Genomic DNA, 17,399 nt, shown 5'->3' on the forward strand with positions numbered 1-17,399 from the left:
TTAGTGGTTGGCCCAGTCCTAACCCCTGACACAAACAAATACACCAAAGTGAATACAGCACATCAAAAATGACTATGAAGTTTTGTGAAGAGTGACCAAGTAAGTTCTCTCCTTGATTTCTTACTGTTATTTGTACCTTCCTAGGAGATTTTCTACATAAGTGGATGCAGGTACCTACCTGGGTCTATTTCTGTACCATTTTAAGACATGGGTCAGTTACAAGATGGAAACCTGAAGGGGAGTTGTGTAGCAGATGAAAGCATGAGTGGGGCTCAAGATATGTACTTTATCCTTCTAGCCTAACTGATGCCTCGGTCAGCTGCAGACGCTGACCAAGGAGGTATTTGCCAAGCAGAAGCTGATCCAAAGCAGAAGGATGCTGACCAAAGAATAAAGTGTCTTTTAGAAAAGCAATTTCAAAAGAAACATTAAATCACATTGTCAGGGGAAGAGAGGTGGGTACTAACAGAACACCTTTCAGGACAGCTTCATAGACTTGTTCTTGGATTTGTAATCATTATCTGAAACATTGCAGGCCCCAATTTGACACCAGACAATTCCTACCTTCAGTTAAAAGTGAAATTTAAGAGATATTAACATTAATGGTGGTAGCAGCTGAAAATTTTGCAAAGTATCAGTAAAGAACAGGAAGGTGATGGGATCAAGCCCTGGTTTTACACTGCTATCAGTTGTTACTGCACCACCAGCACAAGAATGCCTTGCTGACTCTTGGTAAGATTAGTCCCTGAACTTGCAGCTGAGCAGGTGCTGAATGGATACAGCTGTAGAGATAGGATATAACATGGATGTAGTTTTATTATCCCCAGTTTTCCTGTACACAACTGTTTCACACAGCTTTCTGCCACAGTCTGATCCTAGCTACTTGTTCTATTCTTTCAACCTGAGTGAGTCCTTATTACCACTAGTTCAATATATAAAACTGTAACAAAGCTATTAAAAAAATAACTCTGAAATTTTCAGCCTTATTAAAACATATTTTCTTTAGCTGCCATGCCCTCCTTCCAAACTGCATCTCACCCTTTCTTCTAATCTCCTGCCTTTCTAACAGCCCCACGTTGGCATTTACTCCTTTCTCTTTGCATATCACTCTGCCCCACATAAGTGGTTTATACTAGCTGCCTATTCCCAGTTCTCCTTCAGTATGATGGCATGCTCTTCCTACATCATACATTAGATTATAGTCACAATTGTAAATAATGCTGAGGAAAAGCTAAATAAGTTGCAGAAAATTATGCTCTCCCATCACAGATAAAACTGGTGTAATAATATAGGAATTAAAGTGACTTCAAGCTGCTGAAAGTAGCGATTATATCTGTTCAAATGATAATCCAGTGTTTTTTCTCCATAGTAACCTGAAGCTTTTACTTTAGAGTAAAGGAACTCTATTAAACACTTGAAGTGAAAAAGCACTTGGCTTTGCAATGCTTCCTATTTACACATTGTAAATAACTAATTGAGGCTGCAGAGAATCAAAAGCCAAGTATAATCTATCATAGGAGTTTCGTGTGTCTATTTGTACGAAGACCAATGTCTGTATATACCTAAAATTCTAGATGTCAGTCACAGTTCTAGCAAACCTACTAGATAAGTTGATGGATTTTCTCCATTGAAAATAGCAATGGCAAAATTGCTGGGAAATTTTTAATTCAAAATTAAAATTCATCTATGTTAAAACTGTTAATCCTACCATTCATATGAAAGACAGAATTAAAAAATGCCTATGTTTCAGTTAGGCATTTTGTAAACAGAACAATTTGAGTGTTTAATTCAAAGTTATTTTTTCTTTTAAAATTCTCTTTCTCTATATATATTGTCAAATATTATACAGAAACATAAGTGGAGGTGTGGAATTACTGAGGTCACAGTGTAATTAAATGATCTATTATTACACATGTTTACAAGGAAAACAAGTTATGTCTGTACAGATACATAATCTGAATTTTGTGGCTTAACAATACAAATAAAGTTTTTCACATTTTGTGTGTGTAGCTTCATAGTTTAAAGGAAAACTCAGAGACTTTGCCAATGGGATTAGCCAGCAGAAATTTCTGCCCCACAGGTTTTCTGTTTGTCTTCATCCCTAGACAGTTCCAGTCCCCTTGCCATCATTCCTCTCATCTCATCTTGCCCCCAGACAAGGCAAGGTCTCTTCATTCTTGTCCACATAGTTCCAAGTTTCTCTTGAACCCAGCCTTCCCTCAAGTTCCTACTTTTCATATCTCACCACATTCTAGTCCTGGTCAACTACATGTGCATTCATTGTTTCAGTCTGTATCTTTATCTTCCCTGCCTCTTATCCTATCTGTGTTTAAATCATGTCTCTTTCTCCTCTATCTCTCCCAGAGAATGGCAAAGAAGTACACAGAAGAGCGAGGGTCCCTGATGCCACTTCTGCCATTCCCCAAGATGTGCCAATTTAGAAGCCAGGCTTTCAAGGAGGAACAGAAATACTCTGATATCCCTAAAAGATGGAAGAAGATATGAGCTTTAGCTGGAGCATGAAAGATTATTTTTGCCACAAGGAAAAACTTTGTATGCTAAGGAAGGGACAGCTAAACTCAATGGATAGCATAACCATACTGTAGAATTGGTGCTGCTGGAGTTTTTCAGGGAGCACTTAGGCAAATACCTGTCAGATGTGGTTCAGATGAGCTGATCTTGTCTATGTACAGATGACTTTCTGAAGTTGCTTTCACACCTTTATTTTCTGTGAATCTTTAGGGGATATAGCTGTTTAGAGTTGCCAAGTAAACGTGTGCCAACTACAGTTGTCAAAGGCTTGGAACATAATCAAACATGGGTGGATTGTCACAAGATACCAGAAGAGACACCTCACCAAATTCGGAGATTTGCTGTCAAATATGGGATGCTTTAAAATAAGAAAAGCTATCCCATGCTTTCCTACCCCCTCAGGAACCACTGGGAAATATTTTAGCTGAAATTATCTTTAAAAATGTTCAGGAAGAGGCAGGCACCCAGCTGAAAACACTAACAGTAGCGCCAGGAAAGGTCTTAAGATAGGAAATACGGGGCTACTTCAATTATAGAAAGTTCTACAAGCCCTGCCAATATTTTTCCCTTGGGCTCTCACATGGGAAAGCAAAGAGAGAAATATCCCACTACCTTCACAGAATCTCTTAAGCCTCCTATGTGCCTGTTTAAAAGGGATTATGAAAGAAAATGGAGAGGCAGCTTCTCAAAATTTCAAAGAAAATTTCAACCCTAGAATTGCTATTTTAATATTTTTCCCCATGTCTGACTAAATTTTAAGATGATTTCTACTACATAACTGCCATTCTTTGTTTTGCTGCTTTTCTCTTTGTTCACTGTTTTTACTGACCCTTTGACTTGAAGAATTCTTCTGCCAATATAAAGCACAGAAAGAGGGAATTTAACTGACATTAATTCCTATGAATTCCATTTGTTTTCTTTTTCACTAATCCAGGTGTACTAACTGAATAAATGCTCAGGAAGAATAAATCTTATTCAAATGTTTCAGTAAGCAACACTGAAGCCCATGGAGGTAAAAAAAGGGGGAAAAAAAGGAAAATATAAATAGATTAAGTCTTTTGTTTTAAGCACAATCATTTAAAAAACATAATACACTTGACTGATTGAGAAGGCAGCCTTTATTTTGTTTTGGTTGTATTGTCATGTCCTGTTTACTATGGTTTGACTGGTGCTCACTTTCTTCCCTTTCATGTTTTAATTCCTGCCAGCAAAGGTGGCTGGTAAAACAGGATTGAGCCCTCTCACCTTGTCCATCTCTCAGTTCAGAATGGATGGTAATGAACTCCTATTTGTAGCTAAATAAGGCTTAGTCTTTCTTCTCTTCCCCAAGTCTGATTTCTCCCTATCCTTTTTTCATTTCTATCTGAAAAAAAAAAAAAAAAAAAAAAATCACACAGTTCATAATTAATCAAGACTACACTGGTAAATTTCTTCATGTAAGGACTTCTGAATCTAATGGAACAAACTTAAAAGCCACTGGTGATCACGTTTACCTAAATGTAACTCTGCTTAGCTCCACAGACTTAATTGTGATGAACTGTGGCAAATATCAGATCAAAAAGAGATTGCAACAAAACATCCTGAACATACTCATTTTCTGAGGTTTAGTGTGCTTGTAATTTCTTAAAGAAATATGAAGCTACTTTGCAGGTTTTGGTTTTGGTTTTGGTTTTGCCTTTTTTAAGTGCAGAAATGGATGACATCATGATACTAATGAGGTAAAAAAAAAAATGTCATCACACTGGCCAGATTAAAAGCACAGATCCTTGTGTGGTTCTTAATTCAATAAAATGCTCTGGTACTTCATGATCAGAAGGAAAAACTCCTTTGGCAGCATGTGTTTCTACTGTGTCCTTCATGAAAGAGTCAAAGGGTACTTTACAATCCAATCCAGTGCTGGGTATAACCTTTTAAATAAATAAACTGTGGTTTAAGGATTTAGAAAGCACTAGATCAAAGAATGTAATCTTTGAGATCTAATAACTACAGTGATGGGTCTAGCATAAGGACATGAGTAGAATAGAACAAAGATTTGCTGAATATCCACAGTGCTTCTTGGGTTAAAATTAATTACAGAGTCATTCTAAATCCCTAGTTAGGTGGCAACCCTCAATTTCTCCTCTTGCTAAGAATCCAGGATGAACTTAAAAAATAAATTGCTCACCCCTTCAATATTTCAGATATAGCCTCCAAGATTTTGGCTATGCCCCTTCCTCCCCTCACCAACATCCCACATCCTTCCTTCTCTTGAGGACTAACTGAGTGGAGTTGAACAAGTGGCTTATTTTCATTCATCTCTACTACTATGTCATGTTCAGGCCAGGTGACATCTGAGCCTTTAGCACTATATATTCGAGTGCACAATATGGTGCTCCTGTGAGTTTTCCCAGTAAGTATGTGAGGACATTTAAGTTTCACAATCACCCTTCAAATAAGCAGCAGTACTAAAACAGGCTGACAAAAACTACTGTGGTCAGAACCATTGTACACCCTCGCAAGTTCTTTTAGAGCACTCCAGTTTGTCTTCTGTCGGGCTTTGCAATTATGAGCTTTTCTCACCAACTTACACACACAGGTTTCCTTGCCTACTTTGGTGAGAAGCTGGAGCAGGTGGTGAATATTGCATCCAGACTTCTGGAAAAATTTTCCTATTTTTCTTTATTTCCCACCATGGGCATTACAGCACAAACCCCATCACTTCTACCTACTGTTCAACCAGCATCTTGTCAAATCTGGCTGCAAGATTAAGCTTCCCCAATTTTGAATTCAATATTGCAGCCCTAAGGATATAAGAACCAAGCTGGAACATTCTGGGTTTTGGGGTTGTTTTTTTCCCCTTAATGGGCAAAATTGTTTCAGCTCTGAGATCACAGCTTGCCCTGACTACAATGATAAATCATCATGAATGACACTAAGTGAAATGAGTTTGATGTTCTCTGCTTTATTCTTTCACATTAGAAGCTACTTTCACATTTGCCACAACTTTCAGCCTTTCCTCCAAAAGACTGGGAGTCCCTTGTTTGCAGATATTATTTCTGCTTTGTCTAATCCATCTGAAGAATGCGAAGTATGTTTTGTATGCAGTGAAGGGAAGGTAAGACTTAGGGTCAAGAATCCTGTGATAGCTGTTTGCTCCTAAAGTACCATAATTCTCCCTCAGGTCCAGGTTATTTTATTTCACTTTGAAGAGAACAATTTTCACAGGAAGCCTCCCAGTTTTTCCTTCATTAACAATGTCTGAGCATGGAAAAAAAAAAAGTCAAATTACAAATTTTCCCTCCTATGCTTCAGGGCCTAGTCCTGCCTACAAAGAAGAGCAAAAACATTCAGGCCTTGCTGGAACAGATTCCTGCCTAACAAAGCTGGTGGGAAACCCAGAACTCTGGAATCATTAAGCACTTGGCAGCATCTGGTTTTGGTCCCAACAGTAACAGTCATCATGACAGTATCTCAGGACTGCCAGACTTAAACATTATAAGAGCTATTTACATCTTTAGCCCTGTTTTATTTTTAAAGCTGGATTTGGTAACAATTAGGCCCAGTTCTCTATAGTCATAAATTAAAATATAACCACAGCTTTCAGTGTGTTATACTGTGAATAAATGGAAGCTGCCATTAGTCTGCCATTGATGGGAGAAAATGTGATTTTAAGTCATAAACTTGAAATAAAGGTATGAAACATTTTAGTATTCGATATTAATGCCTCAGTCTTAGTTTGTTTCAGTCACTCTATCCTGCAAATTTCTATTTTTAAGATATTTTTGTACTTCTTCTTTTTGCCAAAAGATGATTTCCAAAAGTGGGCTAAAGCTCCAGCTTTTTTTAAATAAAAACAAAATCCAGAATTAATTCTAGTAAATCTCCTCCATACTTCAGTGCACATGAAACACGAGCAAAGCTCAAGTAAAAGCAGAGTTAGAGCTTCACAAGCTGGCTCAGTAAGTGGAAAAGCAGTTGGAGATGTAAACAATTTATTGAAAAGGACACCATTCTAATACAGAATTATCTCTTATAATATGTCTAACAGCAGCTGTTGCATAATGCTGTTAACATGACTTTCACTAAAATCTTCATGCTTGGTTATTTTCTATTGCTTGAAACTCTTGTTTCTGTAGCAAGGGGGGACTAAAAAAACACTTCTGTCTTTTACAGTTGCCCTTTTAATAGATCATTTTTTGAAGTGCCATTACACAGCTGGATTGTGTCTTCTAAATACATGTGAGTCTGAGATCCTTGAAAATGTTAGAAACTTGTAAAATAAAAAATACTTGATGGAATCAGTGACTGAAGTGGCGTGAAGTTATTTTCTAATGTTATTTTATTTCTTTTGCTTAAAGACTTTTTTTCTCTTTGCAATGCCTTTCCCCATCTGTGGGTTCAGAACCTTACCCTGGAAAGAATTCCCTATGGGAATTTTGCAAGTACTTTAGGTAACACTCACTGGAAATAGCACAGGATCAAAAATTACTCTGGCAAGTAAGATTTAGCAGCACTGCTTATCAAATTATTGGATTTCTTTTACAGTATGGTGGTATAGGAAAGCTCATCAAGGCAAGACCTATCTGTTTTGACATGAACAGCTATCAGTGTCCTACCCTGTAAATCCTCATTCGTATGAGCAAGGGGCAGAGGACAGCTGGACAGCTACACTGTACAGAAAGATTAATTTCTGAAGCTTTCATCTCTGAAACACATTTACTCAACTTTAAGTATAGGTGCTGGTGTTAATGACATTAACAGTTATTACTCATGTAAGTAAAAGGAAGACTATGGATGAAACTTTGACATATCTTTGCTGTAATGTAGCATGGCATACACAAATTGTACCACTCAGGGAAAAAAGCAGTCTTATTAGTCTAATCTCTGCAAAGTCTATTCTGATAAACACCTTAAGAAAATTTAATTTATATCATTCACCATGTAAGCACAATTTGGAAGGAAGATTTTTAGGTCCCACACCCTCCTTCCTCTTTTTCTAAACTTTCTCCCACCACTACTTTTAAAAATGTCTAGAAATTTAGAACAGTCTCTTGATCTTCAAAATTTTCTTTTGATCTACCAGTTAGATAAAGCTTTCCTATGGAACAGCACTACCAGTCAACAGAGAATCAGCAGCAAATATCAACAACTAATCTTTCTCTTTTGAAGAGATACTCCTACATATCACAGAGGTTTCAAAGCCAATGATAAAACAAAACCCCCGAAGCTACAGGCCATTTACCTGTAGCCCTGACATCCTCAGAAAATAAGTGTTCAAGAGCCTTGAGTGACTGTTTTTAATCCTAATAGTCACTTCTAATTACAAAAGACTTTGCATAGCAATCATTTAGCTAGCATTAAATACTTTGCTATATTTTATGAGCAATGACAGCTACTCAATAGGAGAGTTGGATCAGATCCTGTGATGTGTTATTTAGGTGATGAATTCTGTTTAGTTCAGTATTCTACTGTGCTCCTAAAGATGCAGCAGCTGTAGGCTTCATATACAGTATGAAGTGATTTGCTGACCAACTTTTAAGTACATGTTGAAGTCCTGCTAGCTTTAACGAGATACAAACATGCATATATTCAGAACTGGCCAATCTGCAGCTCTTCCTGCCATTTGTACAATTTCAGAATATGAAGCAACATTACAAGCAAATGCCACAGAGATGTAAATCACAAGATAAAAGAACATTTTGTCTCATCTAATGGAGAAAACACTAGATATACAATTTGTCTTCAGATGTACTTTTATTGTCTTCCATTTGCATCACGGTTCAGATCAGAGAAGAAAAATAAAAGTCTTATTACAGCTACGGGTCAGCGTGAGATAAGAGGCTCAACGCAGTCTCTCCTCTGTACTGGACATATAAAAGTGGCCCAGATTGGTATTTAATTTATCAGTCTAGAATCTAGGAAACACAGCAGAGGTACTTGAATGTAAATGCATTGCCAAAAGATAAAAATCTACATCACCAGATGAGTGTCGCTTGCCCAGCAATTTAAAGGTCATCTGACATACTTTATTTTTCTCTTACAATTAGAATAATGGTGAATATACACAGAGTATAAATTACAGCTTTTAAAAGATTTGACCTCTTAATTGGCCCGACCCACAAACTAGCAGATGAGACAGCAGAGTAGCACAAAAAGGAAAAGAATAAAGAAATTCAATAAGAGAAGATTACTAAAGATGTTTTTTATTGGGCTGATATCAATTAAACCTTATTTCAGAGTGAAAACAAGAAAAATCTTTTAAAGTATGAATGAAAATGATAAAAATCCATCTCTTCTGCTGTCAAAACAGAGGTCTACAGAGAAATGCATTCTTTTGCTGGAATCCAGGACTAGGACCAAAGAATTTACATATATTAAATTAACAAGATCAAAACTCCTCTACAGCCAATATTTATACTGTAAAATATTACAACCACATTCCTGCATCTCCTTACAATAATAATTCTTAAAGACACAGCATACTAGAGAGCAGACATGGAAAGCTTCATTATCAGAGTACCAGCTTGTTCATAAATATTAAAAAATATGTTTTTGAAGTTTTCCAAACATGATTCTTATTGCTTACATTGTCTTTCTACTACTGTAGCAGCAGTCAGTGTGTACCCGTCCCTAAGTCTCTACCTCACAGTCTCAAACTGCAGAAAACAACTGCTGGTGACTGTGAAGGACAAGCGTCTGTGCTGGAGATACACTAAGCAGACAAGGGGACAACTAGTCTGACCTTACTTATGCAAGTAGTCATGCTTACAGTGATGGGTCTAATTCTTGCTGGAGAGAAGAGGATTTACCCCAAACCATAGAAAAAAGGGTACAATTCCTGGCTGTATTTTAAAAGTAGGTCTTAAATTTATGAGTAAGATTTTTTTTTTCCTGTTTGTGTATGTTATAGATACTTCTGTATATTTGATTAGAGATGGAAATAGATATTTCAAGAGAAAAAGACCTTCCCTACTACTACAAGAAGAATCACTTGAAGATTGCTAAAGATAAACTAACATTATAGATCTGATCTTCATTTGTTAAGAATTAAACTCTTGGATATGTATTGATCTGCATGGCTAAACAATAGTGACAACAGGTCAAACTTCTGAAAAGTGACCTGTGAGTTAGGGAAATGAACAGCAGCTCCAAAGCATTTATTCCCCTGCTCTGTTGTTGTTAATCATGCTGGGGGGGGGCTGGGGGAGGGGAGGTGGCGGAGAACCACACACACATACACATAAAAGCAACAAACTAAAACACAGAGCAGGAAGACCCACCTTGGCTGCAGCAACGTATCAGTCTCATAAATGGGGCTTCAGAGCAGAACTCTCTAAGGGAAAAGAGTGCATGTTTACCTTTGCATAAATAGCTTTTACTAGATGATGAGATCACATGGAGGATACGATTGAAATATAGAAAATAAACATGGTTAACATGTAGAAAGAGAATTCGCACACGCAATACTAACTGCAAATGCCTGCTTATTTGAAGAAGAATGCTACCTAATTTACTTCCTCACAGTTTACAGAGATCTAATTTAAGCTGCCCCCCTCCCCTTCCCGTTTTACTATATTTGCAAGAACCAGTGAACACAGAAATGTGCAGCCAGCCTGGGCCCTCAGGCCGGTGGATCAAGATGGCAGGCTGGCCTGGGCTCCCCTGGGGACAGCAGAGCCAGAAGGGTGATTGGACACAGTGACCTGTCTGCATGAGATGAGACAAAAACAGGAGGGCTGTAATGCTGATGAACTAACCTGTCACTCACAAGCTCAGGTCTGGGGAAAAGGGAAAAAAAATAAAAGGAAAAAAAAAGGAGAAAAAAAAAGATGGGGGAAATGAAGAAAAATAAAAGAGGTTTTAGAGAGGTTTTAGAAAGCATACAAGGTAGATAAAATACAGCATAATTAGAATAATTAGATGACACATTTAATTACCTGTTCATTTAGATGGGCTCAGGATATATAGGGAATATGGCCTAAAAATCCAGATAATAGGTTCTATAAGAGCAAAACACATTTGAGGAAATAACGGGTATTATGGCTCAGCGTGCAAGGAAGGATGCTACAGTCTATTGCTGACAGGGATTGGGGTTTCATTCCAAACACTCCAGTTATGAATCAAAATCACAATGAGCAATGAGCTTCTAGATCTTGACACGCTAGGCAAGGAGGTTGTTCTTCAGAGTACTTGGCTGTTTTATTGCTTGCTTGGGGGAGGAAAAATCCAGGGGGAAGGTATACAAGCAATTCTGCACCATGGAGCCAGTACACCCAGGTGCTAGGTAATGGTAAGGATTGTAGCACTGTGCCTACCGTTGCCATCACCAGTGAGAACCACTGTGGACACTGGTGCTTGGACACAGATGAAATGAAGAATATTAAACCAGCATTGGAAAATGCATTTAATGATGAACAAGTACTTGGTGTTGAAAACGTCTTTAAATCGGCATGCTCCTGCTATTACTTTTGTGTCATACACAGACTAATGTCTGAACTACAAATAACTGCTAGTGTTTCTGATCTCCACTGGAGCAGAGATATACATGTATAGTTTGGATTTTTAATTAGGCAAGTTCACACTCCATTAGCAGCAGACAAGACTGAATATAAAGCTACATCTGAAGGATTAGTTAAAACAAAATTTAGTTCCCACAGCTGGAGCAAAACACAATTATGAAATAAAAAGCCCAAACGACAAACATTTGTTTCAGGTTTTGCTTTTAGAAGTTTGAAAGTTAGCAAAGACTCCTGAGAACTTTTTCTAAAACAGTGTTAGAAAACGAACATCTCTTCTAAAATATACACATGCCAAATATGCAAATCTTTATTATTTATCAATACTAAATATTAATATAGACAGAGTGAAAGATTTTATGGCATAGTTATTTTCTCTTACCAGCTGAATACTAAAGTTCATAGAGAAAGTCTATTTCTATTTCCAGTAATGTATAGTAATTATAGTGATTGCTCTGTGCTTCCCAAGTAGCTAATTCTTCTATCACACAACTAGAAAATACACCACTTTTACCAGGAAAGAATAATTTTACATTTTCTGTTCTGTCTTCACATGTGGCAGTTAATATCAACAAACACTGGACAATTAATCAAAACAAAAACATACTTGAAAATTTCATGAATTTATGAAGAGATTCGTATATGCAGACTTACACATATGACATGTAAATATGCAGATTTAAACACACAGATCTAAAAAAAATAAATGTTTGTAACATCAAACACAATAAGTTGCACAATGAAAAAATCAATAAATTCTGACATAGAAAAAAACAAAACCAAAAACAAAAAAACAAACAAAGAAGAGAGTGACCTAAAACAGCTAAATGTTTGTTGTTTTTTTTAAGTCCATGCCCCTGTTATTGATTTTTAGGAAATGAAATACACCAACATACGATATAAATGTTTTTCCAAACATTCACTGAACTTTTTTTTTTTAATTGATGAAATATGGAATGTTACAGACAGACAAAAACCCCATACTCCTACCCTTTCCAGCCTCAAAACCACTTTCCGAGAGCTAGCAAGCTTTAAGCATAAAATAGCTAACTTACACTTTCTTACATGCCAAAGCAAAAGTTACATTAAAGAGATATTACAAGCTCTGAGATTTATCACGGTTTCAGGGTACATTTTCTGTCAAGTGTACTTGCTCAAATCCTTGCCATAGCATCTGCCTTAAAATCATTAAATACATTTCTTTAAGACTGAACAAGTTTGCATAAAAAGGTAATTAATCCTCCCTAAAATACCTATTTTCACACAAAGTAATATTAGCAAATATGTCCCACTTTTTTTTCCTCTCTCTTTTCTTTTGGGTGGATGTCAGCCTAATAGAAAGCAGTAAATGTTTGGGGGATTTTTAATAAAAAATGTATCTTCTATTTTTAAAATATTTAAAGCAATAAAAGTCTGTGGTAAACATGGTATTACATATTTGACATTTTCCGCCCAGAAATGCATTACTGTGTACGATGGTATTAATAAACCATGTGCTTTGAGGGACTTCTGTGCTTTGCCATAATTTAGTTGAAAACTGTGTAGGTGTAGGATGCGTATTTTTCCACCATTGCATCAACATATAGAAAACACAAATACTATGTCATCACCTTAGCAGCATGCGTTCACTACACTGAAAACATATGCAAAAAACCCACAAACTTTTGAGAGTTCAAAAGATACCCTTTGCCAGAGACTGATTTGCAAGTCAGTGGTTAATGAGAAAGTGTTGAGCACTTAAAATTTTGTTAGAAAAAGAAAAACAGACACCCTCATCCGACTTCGTCTGCATTCATAGGAAAACAGCCCTCCCTGCACATCAGGACAAAATAATTTAATTTCTTTCCCCACTTCAGGTTATTATTTGAAGCAAATGAAAAGACAATGATTCTTCTCTCTTCTGGCTAAAGATCAAAACAGCACAGTTAAAACACACACACACAAACTACAGACTTATCAGAAATCACAAAACAGAAAGAGAAGGACTCACTGACCCATTTGGAAGACAAAGACGACAAAACGGAAAAGCTCTAAAAATCAGCTTGTGAGGCCTTTGAGAGATATTCTTCTGGCATTTCATCACAGCAGCCCCAGACCAGTTCACTTCCCTGGATACAGGGAGGGAGAACTAAATAGAGCTGTTTATTAAAGCTGTTGTGCTGGATTGCATTAGGAAGCACGAGCAGACCACCTGGACCTTTCAGATTGTGGCAGTGTTTAATTTGCAGGCTGCCCCTCTGCAGCAGCAAAGACTACTACATTTACCAAGCTCAGTCACACATTATCTGGGTTAGGAGTAAAAGAAGAAAAAAGAAAAAGAAAAAAAAAATCCACAGCCTGTAGTACAGGAATACAGTCAATATAAAAATAATGAACAGCATAAGAAATAGAAAGCTACTCCCCAGCAAACATAACAGTTTCACTCCTCAGCTTTTCTACTTCAGCACATTTAAACAAAATACAACAGCAAATTAATAAATAGATTGATTTGGCAAAGCTCAGACTAAATTATAACCCGGGTTTATTAGAAGAAAAGCATGGTATTTGAGGTTTAACTAGTGATTCCCTGGCCAGATTATTGTGGTTCTTTTGCCTTTCTCACTTTCAGTGCTGCACTCGCTGGTAGCTGAAGATACAGATAGAAAGATGGTACTGTAAATATGAATTATGTGAATCATATGGTTAGACCCTTGTGAAAAAAAAATAAAAAATAAAAGGGGAGTTGAGAAATGGCTGACTCCATACCTGACCAATTACAGCTTGCATGGTCCCTGTGTCCTGCTGAGCTGAAAGATCGCAATCCATCATATGTAGTCTTTGAAAAGGAGAATGGGGGTTTCTGGCATGCATCTGTCAATCAACTTCTGCACTCACAACCATCACCAAAAGCAAGGGAAAAAAGTCAAGCTGCTCCACCAAATAGGATGAAACAGTCATGTGACCTTCAGCACACTCACACACATACATACTTCCATAGAACGTATGAATTTTCTGCAGATATGAAATGACATTGACAAATACCCAATACCAAGTAAATAAAGTGAGACAAACAGCTACTCACCAAAGACAAAACACTTGCTGTAATCTTCAGCCTAAAGATTTAATAAACCTAAAAGGTATTTTAAACCAAGGCTTTTCTTTTGAGCCTAAACTTTTCAGATAAGGTGATATAATTTTATATATGCAGACAGTGGTCAGAACTTTAACCCCTCGCATACTCTCACAGCCTCTATTTTTTATTCACCCCCTTTGCACTTCTACTTTACTGATGTTTGAGTTCCTGGGTTTTTTTCTTTTTTTGTTCTTTTAAGTTTCTTTTGTGTCAAAGTGAAGAGGCTTGTATTGCCTTTATTATTGAATGTGCACAAATTATGAGAACTTGACAGAAGAAAAATTATAGGAGGAAAAAAAAAAAAAAGAAAGAAAGAAAAAAGCAGGGGCTGAGAAACCTGTGTCTGTACTCACAAGCTGAAACGTGCCTCACTGCTTTACTCCACCAGAAGTCAAATGTTTTCTTTATTGGAAATATATATTTAAGTACTAGTTTATGCGAGCTGTGATGAGCACTCAGAATATAAAATATTCAGACTATGTAAATCCTACTTACGGAATCCTTTCCATTTTGAAGGTTAGCAGAGTTTTGGTTCATTCACTGCTCCACTGAACTGACATAAAATGTTGTTACTTATGAAGGCAAACATTACCATTTTTTTTCTAATGGAAGCAGTTTGTTTCATATATCTTCCCTTCTGAGTTAAGATTTGCAAGAATTTCCAAGACTATTTTTTCTTCTTGTCAAAATATATCAGCCACTTGTCTCCCAAAACTGAGTGTCGTGAACAACACGCTGCAGCATTGATTGCTGATATGTTATTGGCCAGTGATTGCTGAAGGGTGACATTAATGTAACCCGGTAGCACTTTAACCCTTCGAAGATCAATACAGTCCTCTGGCAATACAGCAGAATAACAGACCGTATCATTTTTTGCTGTACTACAGCTTCATATAAATATTAGTGCATCTTTCTGCCTTCCTAAAATTGCGTTTCTGTTACTAGTGGAAACAACCTGCTTTTCAAAGCCTGTCAGAAGCCAAAATGCAGGGAAAAAAAACCTCAGTCTAGTCTTGAAGCTTAGTATTGTGCACCTTTTCCATTTTAAGTAAGTTTCTGGTGTTACTTGGAAGTTATTATCTCATTTGTAAAGGTATTGATGATATTGATCTCAGCATGCGATAGCTGAAGAAATGTGAAAATATCAATAATATTCCAATTGTAGGCACAGCACTTACCAATCTAATATTTCCTACAATATAATTTTAAGATCAAACATCCAGGAGCATTTGCAATGTGGAGTGCATACGCATGTGTTTGAACATCTGCATGCATATAGGTATGTGTACATGTACATGTGTGCATATGCATGAAGGTACAGGAGAGAAAGAGCTTAAGGAAAGTGAAATGAGCTTGGAATATAAAATTTACTTTGCATTCTTCAAGGTTTCATAATACTTTTTTTTTATTATTTGATGAAATAATAAATAGTTAAGAAAGGATGTTCTGGTATGTGTTTCAAAACCCATTAACTAGAAAGGAGTTCACACATAGATGCATGGGTACCTAGAAGTGCTTCTAGGCCAAAAAGATATTGTAGCTTTAAAAGTTTTTCAAATCAAGAATTTTAAACAGATATATGATATTAACACTGAAATGCAGTCTCTGGAATGAGGAAGGAGTACTTGAAATGGTGCTTCCAACATCTGCTCTGTATTTCACTTATAAACATAATTAAAATGCACCATTTGTGCTGAAATCTTATCTGCTTCTTTACTCATGAAAGAAAATACATGGAACTAATACATTGGGCTGCCTTTTGGTCAGCTGAGAATTCACTGTGGTCTCATCCCTCAGGATGATTCTGGGGGAAAAACAGGCAGTGTTGTGAAGGCCATAATCAACATCCATATCATCACAAGCAATCCAAAATACAACTGGCAAATGGGGGAGTGACTAGGGGAGATTGCCTCAGCTGTCTTCAGAAAAGCAGACACACTGAAGGCAAATACTGTATATGAATTTGAAAGGAAAGTTAAGGTTGTTCTTTTTTTTTAGTTTCTCTTTAGAAGGAGTCTTTTTGCAGTAGACATGCACAGACACCTTTCAAATTCCCTTAACTAATCTAAACAATTAAACTCAGTAATTACCACTGTGGGGGTTTTATTAGCAAAGAACTAACCTAGGCTCACGGTGCAGCACATAAATAAGTGCAGCACTGTATGCACACAAATCTGCTGCACCCTTGCACACCAACAAACTAGCCAGACACTTGTGCACACTCAGGCAGAGCTACAAGAGCTTCTTCCTCCCAAAGTGAAATATTGTCTGCCTCTGCTTTTATCATGATTAACCCACACTTCCAGGAAATACTGTTAACTGTAAAAAAATGTCCCTTCAGCTCTCATGGCATCACTGTTAATCCCAACAGCTGTAAGAGCCTCCTCTGCTACCCTTGGAGCTGCCCCTATCTCTATGGAGCTGAGTACTTTTTCTCTCAGCCAAATCTCTGGTCCTGTAGGCACTGTACACCTGGTGCCTGGGCACCATTTCAGTTTCACTGCTTGCCCTTTGGGCCTTCCCAGACATCCTCCAAGAAGTGTCCGTCCTACATATTGTCTTTTACTTATTGTGAGGAATTGTCCCCCTACCTGCACCCCCACACATTCCCAAATACCTCCATGCTTTGCTGCTCAAAAGGTAAATTAGCTCTCCTGTCAGCATTGAAAAAGGTGAAGGAGCAAGGTAGGTCCTAATCTGCCACAGAGCAGACCTGGTTGGAGAGTGGGGTGCAAAGGGGAACTCAGCAGGTCACATTCACTCTAATGCTGCCAACTTGAGGAAAATTGTTGAAGGACAGGATGACAAATATTGCTTCCCAGGTGGCTGTGCTGTATCCCTAGCAGAGACCTTCTGGTCTCCTTTTAAACTTTTTATCCATGGCTCACCCTCAGAACACAGCTGTGACTTCTTATATGCCACTACAGCAGCCAGTAGAAAGGGCCAGGCTTGCACAGCTGTACCTAAAAGTATCAGGGTAGGTGGGTAGCGGGGGGGAACAGGTAGGAGTAGGAGGGGTGGGCTATGATCAAGACTTACACGTGGAGTAGGCTCTGTTAGAATTGAATCTGTGAGAGCACAAATTCAAAGTGGTACAAAACCTGTGTTTTGAGCAGCACCCCAGATCCCTTGCATCCAGGAAAAGTGGTAGCCCTTGGTGGAATTGAATACTTTCTCCCCTTCAAACTCTGCTTTTCTCTGATCAGTTATCTGCAATCCACTACCCCAGTTTAATTAAAATAATGAAAAATTAAAGAATC

General features: G+C 37.5%; 1 protein-coding gene across 7 annotated transcripts in view; it reads right to left on the reverse strand.

The window, feature by feature from the left end:
• POU6F2 (POU class 6 homeobox 2) overlaps positions 1-13,877 on the reverse strand; it is a 321,124-nt gene extending 307,247 nt beyond the window's left edge. For 3 of the 7 annotated variants that reach the window (XM_054161003.1, XM_054161002.1, XM_054161001.1), the window contains exon 1: positions 13,773-13,803. In XM_054161003.1, the coding sequence (XP_054016978.1) occupies positions 13,773-13,793 (21 nt within the window). In that variant the 5' untranslated portion in view covers positions 13,794-13,803. Of the gene's footprint in view, positions 1-9,791; positions 9,845-10,268; positions 10,290-13,021; positions 13,113-13,772 lie in introns of those variants that run through there. The other 4 variants (XM_054160997.1, XM_054160999.1, XM_054161000.1 and 1 more) reach the window with 4 other exon arrangements.
• Positions 13,878-17,399: the final 3,522 nt, after the last annotated feature.

The sequence above is a fragment of the Dryobates pubescens genome, chromosome 4 (assembly GCF_014839835.1).
Source record: "Dryobates pubescens isolate bDryPub1 chromosome 4, bDryPub1.pri, whole genome shotgun sequence".
NCBI classification, from domain to species: domain Eukaryota; kingdom Metazoa; phylum Chordata; class Aves; order Piciformes; family Picidae; genus Dryobates; species Dryobates pubescens.